We start from the raw sequence: 21,232 nt of genomic DNA on the forward strand, positions 1-21,232 counted from the left end.
AGCTGTGTGGAGTTTGCACATTGTCTCCGAGTCTGTGTGGGTTTCCTCTCACAATCCAAAGATGTGCAGGTTAGATGAATTAGCCATGTGAAATTGCCCATAGTGTCAGGGGTAAATGTAGGGCAATAGGTCTGGGTGGGTTGCTCTTCGGAGGGTTGGTGTGGACTTGTTGGGCAGAAGGGCCTGCTTCCATACTGTAGGTAACCTAATCAAAGGTTTGTTAAAACTCCTATCTTTGCTCCACTTGCAGCTCGAGATTGAAAACTCTATTTTCCTTGTACATGGTGCACACTTCATATCTCCCACCAAGTCTCAATGCAAATATAATTAAAACAAAAAAGATTATTTACTGTCAACCGAAATAAAAGTAACGTAATCAGGATTCAAGTTATGAAAATAATGTTTAAAGGCAGACTCCCAGCCAGCAGATGTCAATGTCTGAGGAGTCTTCAGGATTTTCCTTTGTAAAAACTGCTTTTCCTTCCTGGGATGTGTGTTCATGACTGATTGTGAATAGAGAGCTGTCACATCATGTCACAGACACAGGGGTAGATTTACATTTTAACCTAACGGCGGGTGGGCTGGAATATGTACAAAAAAAAAGAACCGAGCAGAAAAATAACCCGACCTCCCTCCCCATAACACATCTCCAACAACCACATCATTTCTTCCCAATTAAACGAATCCAGGTACTTAAAGTTGATCTGAGAACGGGACAGAAAGGAGGAAGAAGGGGGGAAAGAATAAAAAGCAACGCAGTTTTGTGGCATGGTTTGGAGAAGGAAGGGAAAGGCGGAAGTTTGATGCTTTAATTATTTAGAATATATATATATAAATATATATAGATAAAAGAGGCAGACAGATGTGAGGCGGGTCCACGTGGTTTGTTTCAGACACAGATCTATTGTTCAGATCAATAAAAAGGCAGAGTCAGGGAGGGAGAGAGAGAGAGAGAGAGATAGAGGGGGAAAGGGGGAAGAAAGAAAGGAGATAAACCTAAAGGGTTTAGAAAACCTGGCAGGAGGGAGTGGGGAAAAACATAACGATTGAGTGACTTTCCATCAAGTTGAGCGGATATTTAATCACTTGAAGCGGCGATTTAAAGGAGAGGAAATCATTTGGCGATCTTCTTACTTACATAAAAATTGGGGATTTCCTTTTTTTTTCCCTCCCTCCTGTCGTTTGCCTGAGACAAGATGCCTCGCAAGAAGGTGGACAAAAAGAAAACGAAAGGTGGAAGGAAAAGGGAGAGAGACTTCAGCGATGAAGAGGAGCTGGAGCTGGAGCATCCCGGCAAGAAGATGGGCAAGCCCGTCCTTCAGACCGTCAATGAGCCGGAGGAGACCAAGGAAAAAATAGTAAGAAAGCTCGGGGCTTTGTGGCGAGGACGGGATGGAGGGCAACTTCTCCCATCCTCACTTCACTCTCTCTCTCTCTTTCTTTAAAAATTCTCTTTTTAAACCAATCCCTCGACCTATTCTAATCCTTCAAACAAAGCCCCAACACCCCCCCCCCTTTTTTTAAAATTTTCCTATTTTTTTTAACCCCCACACAAATTTAAAACTTCATGCCCGGGAAGAGGTTTCTCACAAAGTCTCCCATTTCCCCCTTCTGAAAAGTTTGGTTTTTTTTTTAGGAAGAAATTTCCTCAACCTTTTTGTAAAACTTTGAAGTACAACTTTTTTTTAAAAAAAAAACTTTTTTTTCATTTAATACTGTTTCGATGCGCGAACAAAGAAGCCAGGCCCCGCACAGTGACTCCCTTTTTCTTAATTGTCTATCTTTTGCCGAGGGGGGGGGGGTGAAATATTTTAAAACAAGAGACAATATTTCTCCCCCCATTCAGGGGCCTGGAGTTTGTTTGTTTATTTCCCCCCCTCGCTGCTTTTTTTTTAATTTTTAAAAGGAAGGATGGGGGGGGGATTTAAATTATTTCCACCAACTCAGCAGACTTTAATTTTTTTAAATTAAGTACGAAAAACACTTCTAATTTTATTCACGATTTTGTTTTCAAAAAAAAGAATGTATGTTTTGTGAGGAGGGTTTTGTGTTTTTTTTTATTTGGTGCGCGAAGGAGAGCCGCGGCCCAGGCAGGCTCCATCGAATGGCAGAGACGGACGGCGGGCCTGCGGGAGCAATCATTTTAAATAATGGAGAGTTTGTATAAGTCTAGACTCTTCTCCCTTTTTTTTGGTGTTTCGGTGGGGGCGAGGGGCTGCTGCTGTATTTTGTGCGTGTGGTTGGGGGGGGGGGGGGTGCGGCTGAGAGTCGGCCCCAGGGAGTGAGGCTCCGGACTCGGCCGGGACTCGGGCTTCTGCCCCCGGACTAGGCCGCACGCTGAGCCCGTCTCCTCCTCGGCGGCACTTTCTTCCCCCCCCCTCCCCGACCTCGGCCTCTTTCCCCACCCCCGGCACCGAGGAGGGGGGGAGGAAAAAACAATTACATTTATCACCGACATGTTTGCAATTCAAACTTCATTATTTTCCCTCAAAAAAAATCAAACTTCTCCCCTTAGTCACTTTCCTTTTTTTTACCTTTTTAATTTTTTTTTCTAAAATCGGATGTCGCAGTGAGGAGGTTTATTTGATTAACTTTTTTTTTCTTTTTGTAATTTAAATTTTTTTTTCGTCCGTTTCCGCTGCTCCAATTTCCCGCCATTTCGCGGGCGGCGGGGGCCGGTCACTGCGCATGCTCCGGCGTCGCCTGTCAATCATCCCGAAATCCCAAGCTCTGGTGGGGTGGGAGGGGGAATTGTTGGGAAAAATACCCCTCACTTGGAATGCATACACTTTGCAACGTTTTAAAGAATGATGAGAAAAGTTGAAGTCTCCCAGAGCTCGTGGTTGAACTTTAACCCGAGGTGCTTGTAAATATTTCACAAGTGATATTACCTGTGGTCCTTTGTGCACGTTGGAGAATTGCCTCTTTATTGCTAATAATGCTGCTCACAATGACTCATGAATGTACAGAACACTGTATCACTACTAGGTACGAGAGGAGACATGACACCAGTACTGTCTTTTTGTAAACATGACTGGTTAAATGTGCATTTTTCCATACTATGATTTGACAGCAGAGAGAAGTGGGGTAAGACTAGCCTACAGGAGGAAGGTGAAACTAGGAAGGTATGAAGCCCTAGTTCTGAGGCTCTGCCAAGGTGTAATTTAAAACCTGAGGTAGTATAATGGTTTTCTGTATTTCAACACAGTGTAATGTAGAGAACTGAACTCTGCGGTTTGGGGGATTCTTTATCTCAGTTGGCTGGACATCTGATTTGCGATGCAGCATGAAGCCAACAGCATGGGTTCGATTCCGCACCAGTGGAGATGGCTTCTTTTCAGCCTCCCCACTCAGATGAGGTGGAGTGACCTTCAAGTTAAACCACCACCAGTTGTTTCTCTGAGAGCAGCCTTATGGTCTTCTGGGAATATGGTGCTTTTATGGTTCTGGAGAAGAGGAATGTTGTGATGAAAGGTGTATGTTTTGGGATTGGGATTTCAAAATAGTGGCAGCTGAATGTAGCAAAAGTGAGGACTGCAGATGCTGGAAACCAGAGTTTAGATTAGAGTGATGCTGGAAAAGCACCGCAGGTCAGGCAGCATCTGAGGAGCAAGATGAATGTGGGTCATTCTGTGAAGGTAATTTATTTTTATATCGGGACAAAAAGTAATTTGGATATTGATTCAAGTACCTCAGTTCCAAAAAGGCATTCAAATGCCTAGGAGATTCCAAATAGTGTTAATGGATGAATATGTTTATATTGTTGAGATTATGACTGAAAGTCTAAATGGATCAGAAAGCTACTCAAATTAATTTTGATGTCAGAACAGAAGGTTCAAGCTTTCAGTTCAGTAGAGCCAGGAGTTCAATTCAGTTTCTCAGTAAAAAAAAATTGAAACCCTTCAGGGAAGTCAGTCATCTCAGCTTCTATTCTGGAGTATCCAAGCTGGGAGAGCTTGATTCAGTGCCTTTAAAGTTCTTCAGACTCAAAGGGAAGTGAATATTTTACTAGGATTGAATGTTCGTAACGGCTTAGGTTGGGAAATGGGTTGAAACTTTTTGTTTTGATCATTTATTAAGTAACATTCACTGCACATGTGTATCTAACTAACAATTGCAAAAATTAAACACGTGATTTATCAACCCACGTTTCATTTTAGGATTTGATTTGTCAGTTTTATCATTTTACTGGGATCATAACAACACAGATGTTTTACTCTTTAGAGCTAAGAAAGGTTTAAGAGTAATGAAGCAAATCTGGGAGGGAAACAGGTTTTTCATTGCATAGCCTTGAGCTCTGTATAATTTTTGTATATTTGTTTGCTAAAAGCATAGAATTAAAATGTATCGTATTTTCCAAAGCAGCTGTGTTGTGCATTCTTTTTGATGATTGAATATACTTTTCCCTCGAGAGTTAACGGCAGTGTTTGGCAGAAGGATGGCATAATTAAACATCTGCCCTTGTTCAGTATCTTTGACCAACAATTGGGCAAAAACATTGAAATTGTCATAGGCCCCTTTGGATCTGATCTCAAAATTCTGAGGAAGCAGCTTCCTCTGCTTCCAATGGAGCTACACATGAATGGCAGCACAAAATGGCCTCTCTTGCAAGACCATGATCCTGGACAGCTGTTGTACAGTTCAAGCTTAATTTTGTAGTTTGTAAAATGGGACAAACTTTATCAGTGGAGACTTGACTGTTTGTGATGTTACAGTGCTCCGTCCTTCTGGTCCTGGAAGCCCAACAGCTACAAAAGTTATAAAAGCTCATTGTACTTGTGTTCTGTATTCCTCCAACTTTCTTCATTCTGGATGCAGTAATTGCTTCTGGTACCTCATAATTAATGTTAGTGAATGTCAGGAGGATTTGAACCTGATTACTGTGTTCACACAAATCAATGCAGTCTTCATATGGACAAGCATATGGACGTACGTGGAATAGTGTAGGTTAGATGGGCTTCAGATTGGTATGACAGGTCGGCGCAACATTGAGGGCCGAAGGGGCTGTAATGTTCTATGTTCATATTCATGAATCTGCATTGGAACTAGAGGTTTTTATTGTTTTGTATAGGATAATGAGTGGATTTTACTTGTTAGGTTGACTATAAACACCATTTATTTGTTCGCTTAATTTTTGGAATGTGTACATTTTTAAATATGGTTAAGCCCTGCACATCCAAAAAGCTCTCCTTGCAAGGTGGAAAACAAATAGTGAGTAGTGCAGTGTAATTGTTTCTAATACATCTGTACATCAGTTGCCTTCTACATTGTGTTTTTTTTAAGTTTATTACAGTTCTTTCATAATTCCAACAATTTTCATTACTTAAAGCTGCCTATCATGTGCTTTACCAACTTCTACCAACATTTTTTTGATGTTGAGTATATCAAAAGCCTTCAACGATCAAATTTTGCACTTCATCCTGGGATGATAATTGTACTATTGCTCTTAACGATATAGCCACAGAAACAAAGATGCTTCGTGAAAGACGTTTAGTCATCTTGAACTTTTTTTGTGGGTAAGTTTTAAACTAGTTGCTTTTATAGTATAAGATAAATACTTGTCAAACTGCAAAGGTTGCTAGCCAAGGTGAGATTTGTGTCAGATTTGAGGTTGATCCTCTTTGATTATCCTGCGAGTGAGGGATACGAGCAGTTGTGCCAGGGCCTCGAGGGTAATGAGCACAATCTGAAAAGAGGAGAAAGTGAGGACTGCAGATGCTGGAGATCAGAGTTGAAAATATGTTGCTGGAAAAGCGCAGCAGGTCAGGCAGAATCCAAGGAACAGGAGAATCGACATTTCGGGCATCAGCTTTTCTTCAGGAATCATTCCTGAAGAAGGGTTGATGCCCGAAACATCGATTCTCCTGTTCCTTGGATGCTGCCTGACCTGCTGCGCTTTTCCAGCAACACATTTTCAGCTCCAAATCATCCACACCAACCAGATATCCTAAGTTTTTAATCTAGTCCCGTTTGCCAGCAATTGACTCCTATCCCTCGAACCTTCCTTTTCATATACTGATCCAGATGCCTTTTAAATGTTGTAATTGTACCACCCTCCACCACTTCCCTGGCAGCTCATTCCATACACTCATCACCCTTTGTGGAAAAAGTTGCCCCTTTTTTAATCTTTTTCCCTCTCACCCTAAACCTCGTTCTGGATTTTCTCCCCTCCCCAACCCAGGGAAAAGACCTTATCTTTTTACCCTATCCATGCCCCTCATGATTTTATAAACTTGTATGAGGTCCCCCTCGCCTCTGCTCCAGGGAAAACCACCCCACCCTGTTCAGCCTCTCCCTATAACTCAAACCATACAACCCTGGCAAAATCCTTGTAAATCTTTTCTGAGCCCTTTCAAGTTTCACAACATCCATCCTATAGAAGGGAGGCCAGAATTGTGCACAATATTCCATAAGCGGCCTGGATGAAGTGGGCCAACTTTCCAGATTTCCAGCAAGTCAAGAATCTTCTGTACATCTTGGCAGCAAGATGATGCATTGGTGTGACACAGCCTAACCATGAGAACTGAAGGAGAGTGTGCGTGTGACAATCCAATCAAATGACCTGTTGCTGGGGGAATAGACCAAGAAAAGACATTTAAAAGGCATCTGAATGGGTATATGAATAGGAAGAGTTTAGAGGGATATGGACCAAGTGCTGGCAAATGGGACTAGATTAATCAGGATATCTGGTCGTGGACGAGTTGGACCAAAGGGCCTGTTTCTATGTCTGAAGAACCTCCTTCTGCAGGCCTGCCTCCAAGATATTGCACCAAGCTTCCATACCTAAAGAGATGAAGGCCACTTACTGAAGCTTCAAAGCCAATCTGATTAAACAACCCCACTTTCGGTCTACCCTACTGGGCCTGGATTCTCTGCAGTCTCAAAGAATAAGAAGTGATCTTATTGAAACGTCTGAAATACTTAATCAGACTAGATGCAGGTAGTATTTTCCATGCTTGGTGAGTCAAAATGGGGTGGAGGTGTTCACAAGAATGCCACTTGGGTACAAACTGATTGTTTTGCTCTAAGAATTATGAACCTTTACAATTCTCTGCCACAGATGACTGTAGAAGCTCAGTCTTTGAGAATATTTTGGGAAGCAATGGATGTGTTTCTGATTTACTAGTAGCATACGGGGGGATAATGTGGGTAAAAGGTATATTGAAGTGTTTGATCAGCCATGATCGTATTGCATTGTAAGCATGGAAGAGCTGAATGTCCTTTACTGTGCCTACATCACTGACTTGCTCTTTCTTGCTACGTGACTCTGTGTTGCATATCCATCTGCAAGTATGATGTGGTCTGTATCCTTTCATGCAAATCATGCAGAAGACTTGCTGGCTGGGTGGAGTGGGTTAATGTGGCAAAGGAAGGACTAAATTAAAAGAGCTGTTTTCAATACTCGTGATTTTTTTTTCAAATTGGATGAAGACTGTTAATGATGAGCCATGTAATTCCATCCTGTCACAACATATTGCCAAGTGATTTCTGAAGGCTAGAAATCCAAAATTAAATCAAATATCACTTAAGAATATGCAATTTTTGAACACGGTCCCTTCCATTGATGTCGCGATGCTTTTGTGAACAAATACATTTTTGCTTATAGGGGCTTATGTATCGAATAGATCACAGACTGGTTGAATCTAACTTTGTACATCTAGCTACTGGTTTCAGGAGATTTGAGAACCAGCTAGAAATGGAAAGGCCCATTGAAGAGTTGTAGTCATTTGATTCCCCAGTAACATTATCAGACTGTTAGACAGATCAGACTGTTAGAAAATGGCGATACTCAGTATTATTGGTTTTGTTTTTGTTTTGAAAGAGTTACAATGCAACATACAGACCCCTCTTCATCTTGCCATTTTGATCACTCCTTGATAGGTGACAATAAAACATGATTCCTTGAGACATGTCTTTGTGTCTTAGTCTTTGGGACTAACCATGGGAGCACTGACTCATGGAAGGCTTTTATTACTGTTTTGAAATTGGCCATTCCATAATTTGGACTTTTCTTTTGATGGGGCTGTTTTGGAAGGTTTTTTTTACATGAGCTTGTTGCAAAGGTTTTGATCTGTGATGAAGTTTTCTAATATACGCTGCAAGCCTATGAATTCAATGTACTTTTGATCTCTCTAAACTTGGGTTTGTCTATCTGCCTTAGTATGTAGACTGTGTGGTTTGTTGATTGTCTCAAACAAGAGCAACTTAGCCATCTGATTTATCAAAATGTCATCAAAAAGTATCCAAACAAGATGCTGAAAACACTTTGTAGATTGGTTTGGCAATTTCCTTAGATTTTTAATTTCTAGCTTTCTTCTGTATAACAAGTAGCAGTATTGAAATAGAGGAACCTCGATTATCTGAACAAGATGGGCGGACACTATTTTGTTCGGATAATTGATTATTCAGTTAATTGATTCAATGCCTTTCCTGGGGCTTGGAGTTTTCTGAAGCTTGCTTTTTTTCCTTGCTTTGCCTGCCTTGCTCCCCCTCTCTGTCTCAGGGTTTGTTTTTGAGCAAGAGACACTTGTTTGTAAGGGACCTGCAGCATTGCTGAAGTCTCTCGCACTGCTTCCCGCAGTGCCCCGCCCCGCAATCAGGTCAATGGGATTGACAGAGCTTGTACTTGCTAAGTCTGCTCCCTGTTTCGGAAACTAGGCAGCAACATACCGCGTGCAAGCCCCTATCCCCATGTCTGTCCACCCTCATGATTACTCCCCCCGCCCCCCAACATGCACACACTCTCCCTTAGGGAGAGGGAAAGTGCGCAGGCACGCACGTTTATTTTTAATCCTTGTTAACAAAAGACTTTATCAGTGTTGAAACACCTCTTGTGATGTCATGTTTCTGTTGGGAGCATGAGATCATCTTCGGATAATTGATATTCAGATAATCAAGGTTCCTTATTCAAGACAAAATGCTAGAATAACTCCCCACAAGTAGCTGTATCTGTGTAGAGAGAAGCAAGGTTAAAGTTTTGTGATCTTTCTTCTTTTCTTTCCATAGACCAGCTGAGTATTTCTAGTGTTTGTTTTTATTTCTGAATTCCAGGCTCTGCGATATTCAACTAGTGATGCTAGGTGGGAGGATGCCTATACGGAACACAAGAAGCAGCATAGACCAGTTGATCTAAATGACCTGATTCTATGCTGTAAATTGTGAAAAGAAAAGTTCTGCTGTCTTCAAGATTTGTGTGTGTGTGTGTGTTGGATTTCTGGTGTAGAGGTGCGCAGAGTGTTATCAACATTGTTTCTATTAAAGGTGTTGCATCTAATATACAGAGGAGCCTCAATTATCCGAACCCCATGGATGGGGAGGATTTTGTTCAGATTATCAAATGCCAGATATCACATTTTAGCCAAGCATTGGGACTTTGTGATCTTGTCCCAATAATCCAAAATTAAGATAATTGAATGCTAGATTCTCTGTTGAATCTGCAGAGGTTCCTCAATACTGATGTATATAGAGTGGGAAACTATTGTGTACTTCCAACATATGTCCACTGCAAATGTGTTTTTTTTTAAGTTTAAAGCCCAGCACCTCAAATTTTTATATGAAGGAATATGGGAAATGATTGTTTTGTTTCTGCTGCCATTCAGTTGAATCATACTGGCTGTCCTCTTGCACATCTTCCACCCTAAGTTTTTCTCTTTAATGCTTTCGCACAGAAACTAGAAGGATCTAAGTGCAAAGGTCAGCTTCTCATCTGTGGAGCCACAAACTGGGATTTGATTGGTCGTAAAGAAGTTCCTAAGCAACAAGGTAGGCTATGATGCTTCCAAAAGTGTAGCTGTGTCTCTGTCCTTGAGTGTAAACAGAAGGTCCAGCTATCAGTGTTTTTGGGCTTTTAGAATTCAAAAGTTGGTGAAGGTATGCACACTTGTGGGTGAATTGTCCGCTACGTCATGCTGAGGAGCATGTAAGTAAAATGTTGCACATTGTGCAATCTTCTTGTTTTGAGAAGGCTGCTTGTCGTAGTTACTCAATGAGAAGCTGAGGAGGAAACCAGCATACGGCTCTGAGAAAGGCAATCAAAGAAGAACTCATCCAAGAGCAATTCCCCATGAGCAAACAGTCTTGCAGCTTGCCTTCCCTCTGCTATTGACTATCACGGGATCGAGCCACAATGCAGAAATCAAAGCCAGCACAATATCAATGTTACAGACCAAATTCATAAATGAAAGCATGACATATTGCACTGATAATTCAATAATAGCTTTTGTGCATTACTTTGCCTGTCTTCTGTGTATCACTGGTCGTCTGAATCCTCCTATGGCCTTGAAGGCAATCCCAAAAGCTCTGGCTATGGAGTGCACTACACTGCATGGGTCTAAATCTGATGGATAACTGCCAATGCACCATCCAGAATCCAATTCCGCTATCATAGTAACCTGATGGAGAACAGATACCTGAATTGATATGACGTCCTGCACGCCTGTTTGCATAGTATTCCCCAACCATTATAACAGCAGTCCTTGCCTGACCGTAGTCAGTGATTTCATCCCCACCTTTTTTTTTGGCAACAACTTTAACACATGTCTGACTCCATAAAAGCCATAATGTGGAGGTGGCGGTGTTGTACAAAGTAAGAAGTCACATGACACCAGATTATAATCCAACACATCAGACTTCACCTGATGAGGGAGCAGTGCTCTGAAAGCTTGTGAATTCAAATAAACCTGTTGAATTATAACCTGGTGTCACATGACTTCTATTTTGACTTAAAAGACATTGGCGATTCCCTTCATTATGAGGATTAGGAAATGCAGAATCACTAGTCCCTCTTCAGTTAGCTTGTGTTTGTTCATTCTCTCTCTAGAAGAGAGAAGGATGTGTACTGCTGAATGCTGTGGAATTTGTTTAGTTGATGATCACGTAGGTAATATGCATAGTGTGGATGTGAAGCTTTGAGTATATAGCCAAATGTGAATGTCAGGAATGAGGACTGACTTGATAAAGGTTATGGTGAAATGGTGCAGTGAACAACTCCTGAGTTTGTTGGTGCAGTTGATAGCAAATGGCATTTGAAGCTTCATTCGCTAAACTTAACCATTCCTCATCATTGTGTTAAGGACATTTGGGCTCGACTTCCAGCCTCCACCAATTTGCCCCCACTGTCTTCTGAGCATGTTTACAGGGCCTCCTATAACACCCTGCTGATATAGTTCATCTCTTCTTCCCACCTACCTCTACATCCTCAACGAAGATGTCCAGATCATACAGAAATCGTTGAGCAATTTTTGTGCCATTTTTCAATGATACCTAGGTGACATTCACTTGCTTAAATGGCTGTTAATATCTTTTCTGACCCCGATACATGTTTGTTCTACATGGTGCTGCCCTTGCGTTCTTCTTCCCTGGTAGTCAGCCAATCAGTAGCCTGGCTTGGAACAAACACTGGCAATAGTGGACAACTCCATAGGTCTGGCAGCATCTGTGGAAAAAGTAAGTGTTAATGTTGAGTTCAGTCTGACTAATTCACTTCTGAAGGAGTCCTACCAAATCAAACATTTAACTCCTACTCTCTCCACAGATACTGCCAGACCTGCTGAGTTTTTCCACTGTACTTTTGTTTCACATTTCCAGTATCAGTTTTTATAATTTGCTTTTACAATAGCTTGGGTTGCTTTTGTTTTGATGCTGAAATCATTGAAATTAGCAGGCAGGAAAACTTTGGCAAGACATCTGCATCACAATCGATGATGTGTAGGAGCTAATTGTTCATAGTGGCCCCGTTTGGTAGTTTCCTGGGCAGTTAAATTTGGTCTTCCATGTGTTAATTTTATCACCTTGAATTTTTCCCCTTCTCAGTTCACTGTAACTATATGAATGGCAGAAGCTTCCAACGTCTGCTGAATTCTGCCTGTGGTGAGACTTGTGCGAGAGGTCATTTCATTGAATAGCTCTATTTGACTTGCTATCTGTTTACTCAAAATATCACCCAGTGTTTTGAGACTTAAAATGTTATGGAATAAACTTGACTGGCAGAACACTCCATTTCCATTTGGCCGTTTGTGGTTCAGCTGTTTTCATTACATATTCATTTTATTTGTTGTATACACATTAAGAAACACTTTCTTTTTGAGGATTAACTTGGGTGGTATATAGTTTGCCTATGTCTGTGTTAATTACAGTAGTCCCAGAGCCAACAATTTTGTTTGTGACAGGCGAATGACAGTGTCAGACAGACAACTTATGTCGCATGGTGTTATTTTGGGCATGTGTTGATGTGTTATTGCTAAAGTTGCTTTATTTGTTTCAGCTGCATACCGGAATCTGGGGCAGAATCTGTGGGGTCCAAATCGTTATGGGTGTCTCTCAGGAATACGAGTGCGAACAGTGTCGTCAGGATCTTGTGCTGCTCATAATCTCATCATTACAACAGAAGGGAAGATCTGGAGCTGGGGTAAGTATTTGGAGATTGTTGCAATGAGCTTGAGAACTTTGTGTATCCTGATAATCTCCCACTATGTTTATCTCTTTAAACATCTGTCAGTTACTGACTATTTGACAAAAACTTGCTTATCAAGTTTGCATGCAAATACTCTTTCATGCATTTAGAAACTTGATTAATCACCTAAAAAGCTCAGTTATATGCCCTGTTGTTGAGGGAAGACCTGGATTCTTCAGTTTCACTCTGCCACCTTTCCTTTGAGAAGGTGAATTGCTCATTCCTTTTCCATTTTGCTGTTCAACCTGACATGAATTTGAGTGATTTGGAATGGTGTAATTTAGTGTTGAAATAAGTCATGAGACCCAACTCTGGCATTCTGATGTTTATATTCTTCCCACGCCTTCATTTAACCCCTTCCTTTTCTCATGTGCTAACCTAGCATTCTCCTAAATTAATCTGTGCCATTGTTCTCAACTGCTTGTTGTAGTGAGTTCCACATTTAACTAATTTATAGATAAAGATATTTCCCTTTTTTTTTTTGTTACTTTACACTTACACCGCCTAGTTTGTTCTTCCCTGCCACAAGTGGAAACATCTTTTCTATGTCTATCCTAATGAATTGGAGATGCTGGTGTTGTACTGGGATATACAAAGTTTAAAAATCGCAAAACACGTTTAATTGGAAATACTAGCTTTCAGAGTGCTGCTCCTTCATCAGGTGGTTTGAAGGAGCAGTGTTTCAAAAGCTAGTGCTTCCAATTAAACCTGTTGGACTATAACCTGGTGTTGTGATTTTTTTTTAACTTTATCCTAATATTCCTTGATAATCTGATTTGAGTGACTTGACATCAGGAAGAGAGGGTCCACTAACAGCCATCCACCTTCACTCAGCTATGTCAAGGCTCATCATTGACTAGAGGCCTGTATCCATGTAGCCTCTAAGCACCCTGGGATCCAGGAGACTGCTGATGCCCTGTTAAATGCTTGATTGACAATTAATTTGTAACCCCTTCTAAAACAGGAAATGTGGGCCTCATTAATCTCCCATGAAGTATGGCTCTTAGTGTTCACTGGAGGCAATTTTTCTCTTTCACCTTTTTTTAGGGCGAGGGGAGAAAGGGCAGCTTGGACATGGAGACACAAAGCGAGGGGAGGTCCCTAAGCTCGTTGAGGCCCTCAAAGACCAGACAATAGTTGCAGGAGCTTGTGGACGTAATCATAGTCTCTGTTTAACAGGTAACTGCCAAAGTGTGCAGGGGGCTTAAAAATGTGTTTTATTGTGACTTTATAATAAATAATGATGGTGTTTCGCCATAAAATACAAACGGAATTTGGTCTATTTGATTCCCTTTTTGGGAAAATTTTCCGAAATATGTCAATACTAATATTGAACGTGTGCCTAAAAACTGGTGTTATATAAGCGTTTGAATATTCCACTGTTTAAACCAGTTACCCTTTTGAAATAAGTTGGTGAATACTGAAAGTTCAGTTTTACACTGAACTGTAAATAATTGTCTTTATATAGTAAGTTTTCCTGGTGGTTATAAGTATTAGTATTGTACCTCAAGTTGCATCCTATCTTCTCTGAAATGTAGCAACTAAATTGCCTTGTGTTAATGTGTGCAGTAACAACATGTGAGTGGGATTGCAGAACGTTCTGAGTACTGCCAGTTGTTCCTCATCCAACAAGGCCACGTAGTTTGTAGTGGTATCAATGAGTAATTTTGCCTCTTTGACCTGTGGTCTGAATGGCTAGTTTGGTTTGATTTTATAAGGCAAGGTAGGACCTTTAGACCAGAACTTCCAAAACTCGAGGTTGTGAACTATCTGGTATTGGCAGATGAACGTTTGAGGATGTGAGCATGGAGACAGCAGTGTCTGCTGTGAAGCTCTGACCAAATGTAATAATTGCATGGTCCCTTTTAAATATTTCAATTTTTTTTAATGGTGCCTGTGGCCTAACTGGCTGATTATTTTTTTTTTCCATCCTGGCCTGAAAAGTTCAGAGGAAAGAGGGTTTTGTTTAAACTTCAAAACTGCACTCACTGAACAGTATGGATCCCTACACCCTATCTACTCCATCTCCTGGGTTTGTTAATATCCTGTCCTCGCCCTTCCCCCTCAGAGAAAGCACATTTCAGTGTAATTTTCAAGGCCCAAAATTAGGTAGAGCTGGAGAAAAACTTAGGAAGCACTGTTTGCTGTCCTTTCTGGGTCTCATCAATACCCACGTTCACACAAGCTTTTTGTCTGACTTGATGGGACTGATTTTAGCCTTGAGGTAGTGGGAGAATTCAGTGTTGAGAGAATTCTAAACAGGTTTATAATTGGTGATTTAGATCTGTAGCACTACTTGCTAAGACTGAGATTTTTTTTTTCATCTTCTGCATGGTGAACTGTCTAATCTAATTGGATTGAATTTAAATCTTGTGGGTTTTAAAATCTTCCAGGGGAGCTTTATAGTTGAAAGGCTTCAGCACTGAGCTCAATAATGTCCATGTCATTGGAGAGGAAGTAAAGCTGAGCACTTGATGTGGGGGTCCCTTGGTTGATTGTTGCCAGATCCAAGTGTTTAATTTCCTGTTCATTGAAGTGGCTGACTGTGTCTTTTGGGTGCTATAATGCAAGCCTTCGTCTATAAATTTTCCTGCTAGCAACAGTTTTGATATCTGATGTGGAGCATAAGTCTGAAGTATTTCTACTTGCCTGTTAAGTTACCTTATCTTGAGGTTTGAGTTGTGTTTGCGCATGCTGTCTTTTGTTTTGCCCTTAACACATTGTTTAGCCTCCAGCTTCTAGAATTCTGTAGGAGTAAACTAAATGTATGAATTAAAACACTTGCATTTTAGTTAGTCCAAGAAGATCCCAGCTTGGACCTCTGCACTCTGAATGAGCTAAGAGATCTAATAATTGGTCTCCATGTCCCTGGGTAAGGATGGGGGTGGGGGAGCAAAAAATTGACTGTTCTTCAGTGATGCCCATAATTGACTGCTGAAAAGTGCATGCTGGTCAGGGGCGAGTCTCACTGTGACTATTCTGAACTCGCTGGGCCATTAGAAAGTGAACAAGTTCATATTAAAAAGGGCCAATAATTTGTTCATTGCAAATAGACAAGCAGGATAGCATTTTCAATGCTACAAATACGTTACAAAAGTTATCCAAATGAATCTTCCTTAATCTATACTGGACAACATGTAACTTGGGGAAAGTTTTTTTGATTTTAAAAATGTTTGCCATTTGTCAAAGTTGCATAAGTTAGTATCTATCCTAATCGTATAACCTTGGATCAAAGTAACTCCATTGTTTAATCGTATCTGTAACTTTATGGTTACTCCCCTGCTGGCAGAGCAAAAGAGGGAGTTACTGTGACCAGGCTGCAATGGAAATCTTTTATTTAATTGCCCTGTTGCTGCAAAACCAGGCTTTTAAAAAATTTTCTGTGATATCCTCTTCTCCCTTTTTCCTGAAGGAACGGCTACCATTCTGGCATATGGTTGCATTGCCATTTGTATTTCGTAAGCTTCCAGACAGCTAAATAAAGATTGGTTGTTCAGCTAATCTGTTTTTTTTTAACCTTGTATCATACAGCTGTTGCCAGCAGAATTTACTGGCAGGTCTGTTTCCATGCTGTACATCTCTGACTCTTAAAGCTGTCTTGAGCAGGGACCTTGCATTTTTGTTGCCCCTCCTGCATTGAAATAGTATAAATTGATTACTGTAACTCTGACACTGATTCACCAGATTCATACTAGAGACCAACCTTGCCCCAATTTTATCCTGGCACATAATGAATGCCAAATGTTTGCCTCCCCATGGCTTTTCAGCCTGAAGTGCAGGCAGTTTAGTCAGCCCCATTCTGCTTGCATGAAACAAGCCGATTTTCTCAATGATCGGAACCTACTGGCTAACACCAGAGGGAAAGTCCTTGGCAAGAAGTGAAGATGTAGGAGAGAAGATCTAATAAAACTAAGCTTATACAGGACAGAATTGTGAGGGGCATGGATGGGATAAATAGACAAAGTCTTCCCCCTGGGATGGAGGAGTCCAGAACTAGAAGGCATAGGTTTAGGGTGGGGGTGGGGGGGAGGGGGGGGGGGGGGGGGGGGGGGGAGATATAAAAGAGACCTAAGGGGCAACTTTTTCACACAGTGGTACGTGTATGGAATGAGCTGCCAGAAGAAGTGGTGGAGGCTGGTACAATTGCAACATTTAAGAGGCATTTGGATGGGTATATGAATATGAATGGTTTGGAGGGATATGGACTGGGTGCTGGCAGGTGGGACTAGATTGGGTTGGGATATCTGGTCGGTATGGATGGGTTGGACCGAAGGGTCTGTTTCCATGCTGTACATCTGACTCTATGACATCGACATCATTGTTAACTGACATTCTAAAGTGATTAACATTTCTACCAGCTCTCAATAATCTGACTGACCTGTAGGTGGCTGTTCATAAATGCCCATCATGATACCTGTTGTAATTCTGTTTAATCTCCTCCTTCATTGAAGTTTCGGTCTTGCTTTGTAGTTTTTTTTGTTGTAATTAGAAAATCTAATTATTATGTTGTCTAACTTTAACTGTGTGTAGAAAATGGAACCGTTTATGCATTTGGTGAGAATAAAATGGGGCAGCTTGGCCTCGGAAACCAGACTGAAGCGGAACCCTGCCCTTCACAGGTAAACCGAACCCCGTCAATCTGACAAACCGTTATCCTGACGGCTATTCTGCATTCATCTACCAGCCTCTTCCCTGTTCACTATTTTCACTTTTCTCCCTTCTGTAATGATAGGCCTGCATAGGTTCTCCTGTGTGTTAGAATGTCTTTGCAAACCTGCCCAAGTAAGCCACTCTTCGTGTTTTATGTAGATGTTGACATCATGTTCAGCTGTGATATACAAGAAATTACAGCCATGTCTGATGTTATTCTCTCTATGTTCCCATATAGTCTTGCCAGCAAGTTACTCCATCCTTATCTTGTGTTTTAGTCTATTGGCATTTCTTATCCCCCCCCTCCCCCAACCCCCCAGGTATTGTTTCTGTTTTATATAGTTGGTTTGAAAAGTGTAGTAGCAGCAGTGCAATGTCTTCCGAACATCTGAGCTGCAAGACTATTTCATGTCCCATTACATTAGTTTACTGAACAGTAAAACCTGTAGATTAATAATTTTCTGCCATCAACAGTAATATTGATATGCTACTAAGTTGAGAGTACAAAACCTAGTTGCAGATCTTTGTATTTGAAAAGATGAGTTCTATACGCATTGCTAGGCAACACTACATCCATGATCTTTATGATGTCCTTTTGTGCTGGAGCTGATGAACACTGATTTGCACTTGGCAAAATAGTCTCCTTTTATTAATATTACAGCCACTCAAATTTTTTAAAAAAGATTTTTCTTTTGACCACATTGCATTGTTTTGATTTCCAGCTGTTTTTGTTTGCTTCTAAGTGCATTTTCCCCTCCGTATTTATCATTTGATTGCTCTGAAAAGCTCTAGAGAGGGTGAGTGACAGTTCACATATATTTGTCATAACCGTTTATGCTATATATTAAATAATAATGGAATGACTAAATTTACAGGTATTTTGACACCTGTTAAATTTTATTTAATCAAAATTGTTTTCCATGAAGTAGCCTGACCCACAGCCATTAGACTATGGAGAACGTAGAAAAATGAATTATTTTGGCCGCATTTTAAAACTGTACTTGTAGTGGTCCTTTCATATAAAAGTATTTGTACACTGAGAGTTATAAAAACATTGCCATTGATCAATTGCCCATTTTTCTGTACTCCCCTCTTTTTTTCTCTCAGATAATGTACAATGGCCAGCCGATTGTAAAAATTGCCTGTGGTGCAGAATTCAGTATGATTGCTGACTGCAAAGGGAACCTGTACTCTTTTGGCCATCCAGAGTATGGACAGCTTGGTAAGTGTACATTTATTAAACTTGCGCCAGTATCTCTTGCCACTGGATGTTTCTTGCAAAACTCCATCTTCCTGTCTGTTGAGCCTGAGACCTGTCGTTAGCTTATCTTCCTCCCTCAACCTACCTCAATGTGGAAGCCAGCCCAGTTGGATTAAGCAATATTTTTATATATTAACCTGATTGCATGTTGTTGGTATGTGCATGTTTCTTCTTCAATTAAACTAAATGCTACTCTTGCTCATTCAGTGATGGGCTTATTGGCACATTGAACAACAAACTCTCAAAGGAGTCATTACTGCTTTTAATGAATGTTTCACACGTGAAGAGTATGAGATCAGTGGCCGATTTAAGGCCATTGGAGTTGTTAACTCATTATCTCCTTGATCTGTATTGATGTGATGTCCTTAGAAGTGCACTCTAATGAGCTGGAACACTATTCCATTTGAATTTGAGCTTGTAGTGTTAATTGTTAGCATTCTCATATCAAAGACCATGGGAGTCTGAAGAATTGCCTCTACTCCTGTCCCTTGCTGTCCTTCACTTGCCAGTACGTTCCCTGGAGAAAGCATATGATAGAAATGAGAGCATACATGTCCTTTTTAAATATTAACAGATCACTGAATATTTTCTTCTTTTTCTACCTGATATTGGTGCAAGTATGTGGGTCGTCACTAGGCTGCACCATCTGTCTGATAGTAAACAGTATAAGCTCATTTTTTACAATCTCTGGCATGGACCACCCTGCCCCTGAAGGTAGTAGAAAAGCTCCTATCAGTTTTTCTGCCAGTGGTCTGGATTCTACTCTAGCTGCAATTTCAGAATGTCTAATGCCAGCAACTCACTGCGATGCAAAAGACAAGATCAGTAAAAGCTGTCCACAATTACAAAATGATTACAGTGAAGAAGTTGGCCATTCCCATCTGGCATGTTTGTGCTAGTTCTCCTGAAGGAGCAATTCCTCGAGAGGCTCCTATTGTTTCTGTGCAGCCCTGCACATTATTCCCTTTCAGACAATAATTTAATTTCCTTTTGAATGCCTTGATCAAGCCTGCCACCATGTTGCTGTCAAGCAGTGAAATCCAGATCATAATTGCTTGTGCCTGAAAGTTTGCCTCCTGTTGCTTCCTTTTAAATCTGATTTTAAGTCTCTGCCCTCTTATTCTTGATTCTTCCTCCCAAGGGGAGCCGATTTTTCACTCCGTACTCTGTCTAGACCCCTTGTAATTTTGAATGTTCCTATCAAATGCATTTTCTCCAAACAGCCCGAACTTCTGCAATCTTTGTAACTAAAATTCCACATCCCTGGAACTTTTCCCACTTTTTTTACATGAAGTTATGGGACTGGCCAATGGCTTTCCTGTGGCATTCATACTGCTGTACATATTAGGTGCCTGTGTTTTATTTTGATTTTTTCATCTACTCATCAAGTAGTACTTGTTCCGCATCGTGAAATTTGTAACTCCAACATTCTGATGCTTGCATAAGTTTACCTTTTACCTAATAAAACCATCTGGGTTAGTTGCTGTATTTATTCTTGGGATGTTGCCACTTACAAGGCCAGCGTTTATTTTCCATTCTTAGTTACCATTGAGAAGCTGTTGTAGTCCTTGTGTATATATATCCACAGTTCTGCTGGGGACAACGTCTCAGGATTCTGTGGCACTGAAAGAACAGTGATTTAGTTTAAAGTTAGGGTATTGTGTCGTACAGTGTGTGGCTATGGCTGTTGCTGTCACTTGTTGCACATGAATGTGTTTATTCTCTAGACCATTTCAGAGGACCGATAACATTGCGTGTAGACTGATTTTAGCAGATTTCCATCCCCAAGCGGCATCAGTGAATCAGATGGGTTTTTACAACCAGTGACAATTTGAGATTTGAACCCACATCCCCAGAAGGTTAACCTGTGTCTCTAGATTACTCTTGGAGTAACATTATAACTGCACCACCTCTGCCCTTGTTGTAGTCTAACTGCTTGTTTTTCTAGCAGGTGGGGGTGCCGTTGAGAGTCTTGGCATGCAACTGCAGAGCATCTTGTAGATGGTATGAAGTGAAATTGGGAAAATGGGGCCTGTGGTGCAGATCAACCATAATGTAATCAAATGGCAGAATCAGCAGACCTTTCAAGTGAGAGTAGGGGGCAAAAGTATTTCATGCTATATCCAAAGATGCAGGCATGACTTTTTCTGGTTTTGTGTGATATAAAGACAGTGAATGCAACTTCCTTAATGACACAGTTGATAAAATGTGGTCTGTAACCATGGAGACTAGACAGCCTTTGGCTTCATCCCTAAAGAATTAACTAATCCCTGCTGCAGTGTCTGTAGGTCCGCTGTCATTCTCCTCACTGTTTGTGGACATAGAGGACCAGGGATGGGATATTTTTCACTGCTGATCACCATTCAGTATCTGCTACTGGAAAGGATGTATGTGTGATTATCAGAGTGGGACGGGTTGTGTTGCTTTCCAACACTTGCTGTATGAGCTCCTGTGTGGAGGATTGCTATATGGGTGAGGCTGACAAAGATCCCCTTGTGACAGCATTCTGGCATTTATCTTGACTTCTGCCACAGGAGAAAATGGGTGTGGATGCAAAGAGCACAACGATTATATCGGCATAAATTGCTTTTTAAAAAGTGATTTTTAAAAAAATTTTTATTCGTCTTCCATGCTGTTAAATTGGAAGGTGAAGAAACAATTAAAACTGCAAGTTCCTACAGTGTCTGAAATGAGCAGTGCTCCTTTAATTCCTGCTGTTCCTCTAATCTAATCTCTCCACTGGTTAACAATGTACAGTACTTGGCACCCCTTGTTGGTGGTCCTTGTGTATTCTTTTTTTTTTTGAAAAGGCTTACCGGAAACTATGCCAGCTTGTGAAGGCTGAGCCATTTCAAGGCAGTGTCTCATTG

The 21,232-nt window shown here is 40.9% G+C and overlaps 1 protein-coding gene across 2 annotated transcripts in view; it reads left to right on the forward strand.

The window, feature by feature from the left end:
* Window positions 1-509: 509 nt before the first annotated feature.
* The window catches only part of rcc2 (regulator of chromosome condensation 2), a 32,460-nt gene continuing 11,737 nt past the window's right edge, over window positions 510-21,232 (forward strand). The window contains exons 1-7 of one of the 2 annotated variants that reach the window (XM_072586672.1): window positions 510-689; window positions 1,197-1,358; window positions 9,669-9,762; window positions 12,263-12,406; window positions 13,499-13,630; window positions 16,982-17,070; window positions 18,209-18,323. In XM_072586672.1, coding sequence (XP_072442773.1) covers window positions 1,197-1,358; window positions 9,669-9,762; window positions 12,263-12,406; window positions 13,499-13,630; window positions 16,982-17,070; window positions 18,209-18,323 — 736 coding nt within the window. In that variant the 5' untranslated portion in view covers window positions 510-689. Of the gene's footprint in view, window positions 690-802; window positions 1,359-9,668; window positions 9,763-12,262; window positions 12,407-13,498; window positions 13,631-16,981; window positions 17,071-18,208; window positions 18,324-21,232 lie in introns of those variants that run through there. The other variant, XM_072586671.1, reaches the window with a different exon arrangement.

Source organism: Chiloscyllium punctatum, chromosome 16 (genome assembly GCF_047496795.1).
Source record: "Chiloscyllium punctatum isolate Juve2018m chromosome 16, sChiPun1.3, whole genome shotgun sequence".
Taxonomy (NCBI): Eukaryota; Metazoa; Chordata; class Chondrichthyes; order Orectolobiformes; family Hemiscylliidae; genus Chiloscyllium; species Chiloscyllium punctatum.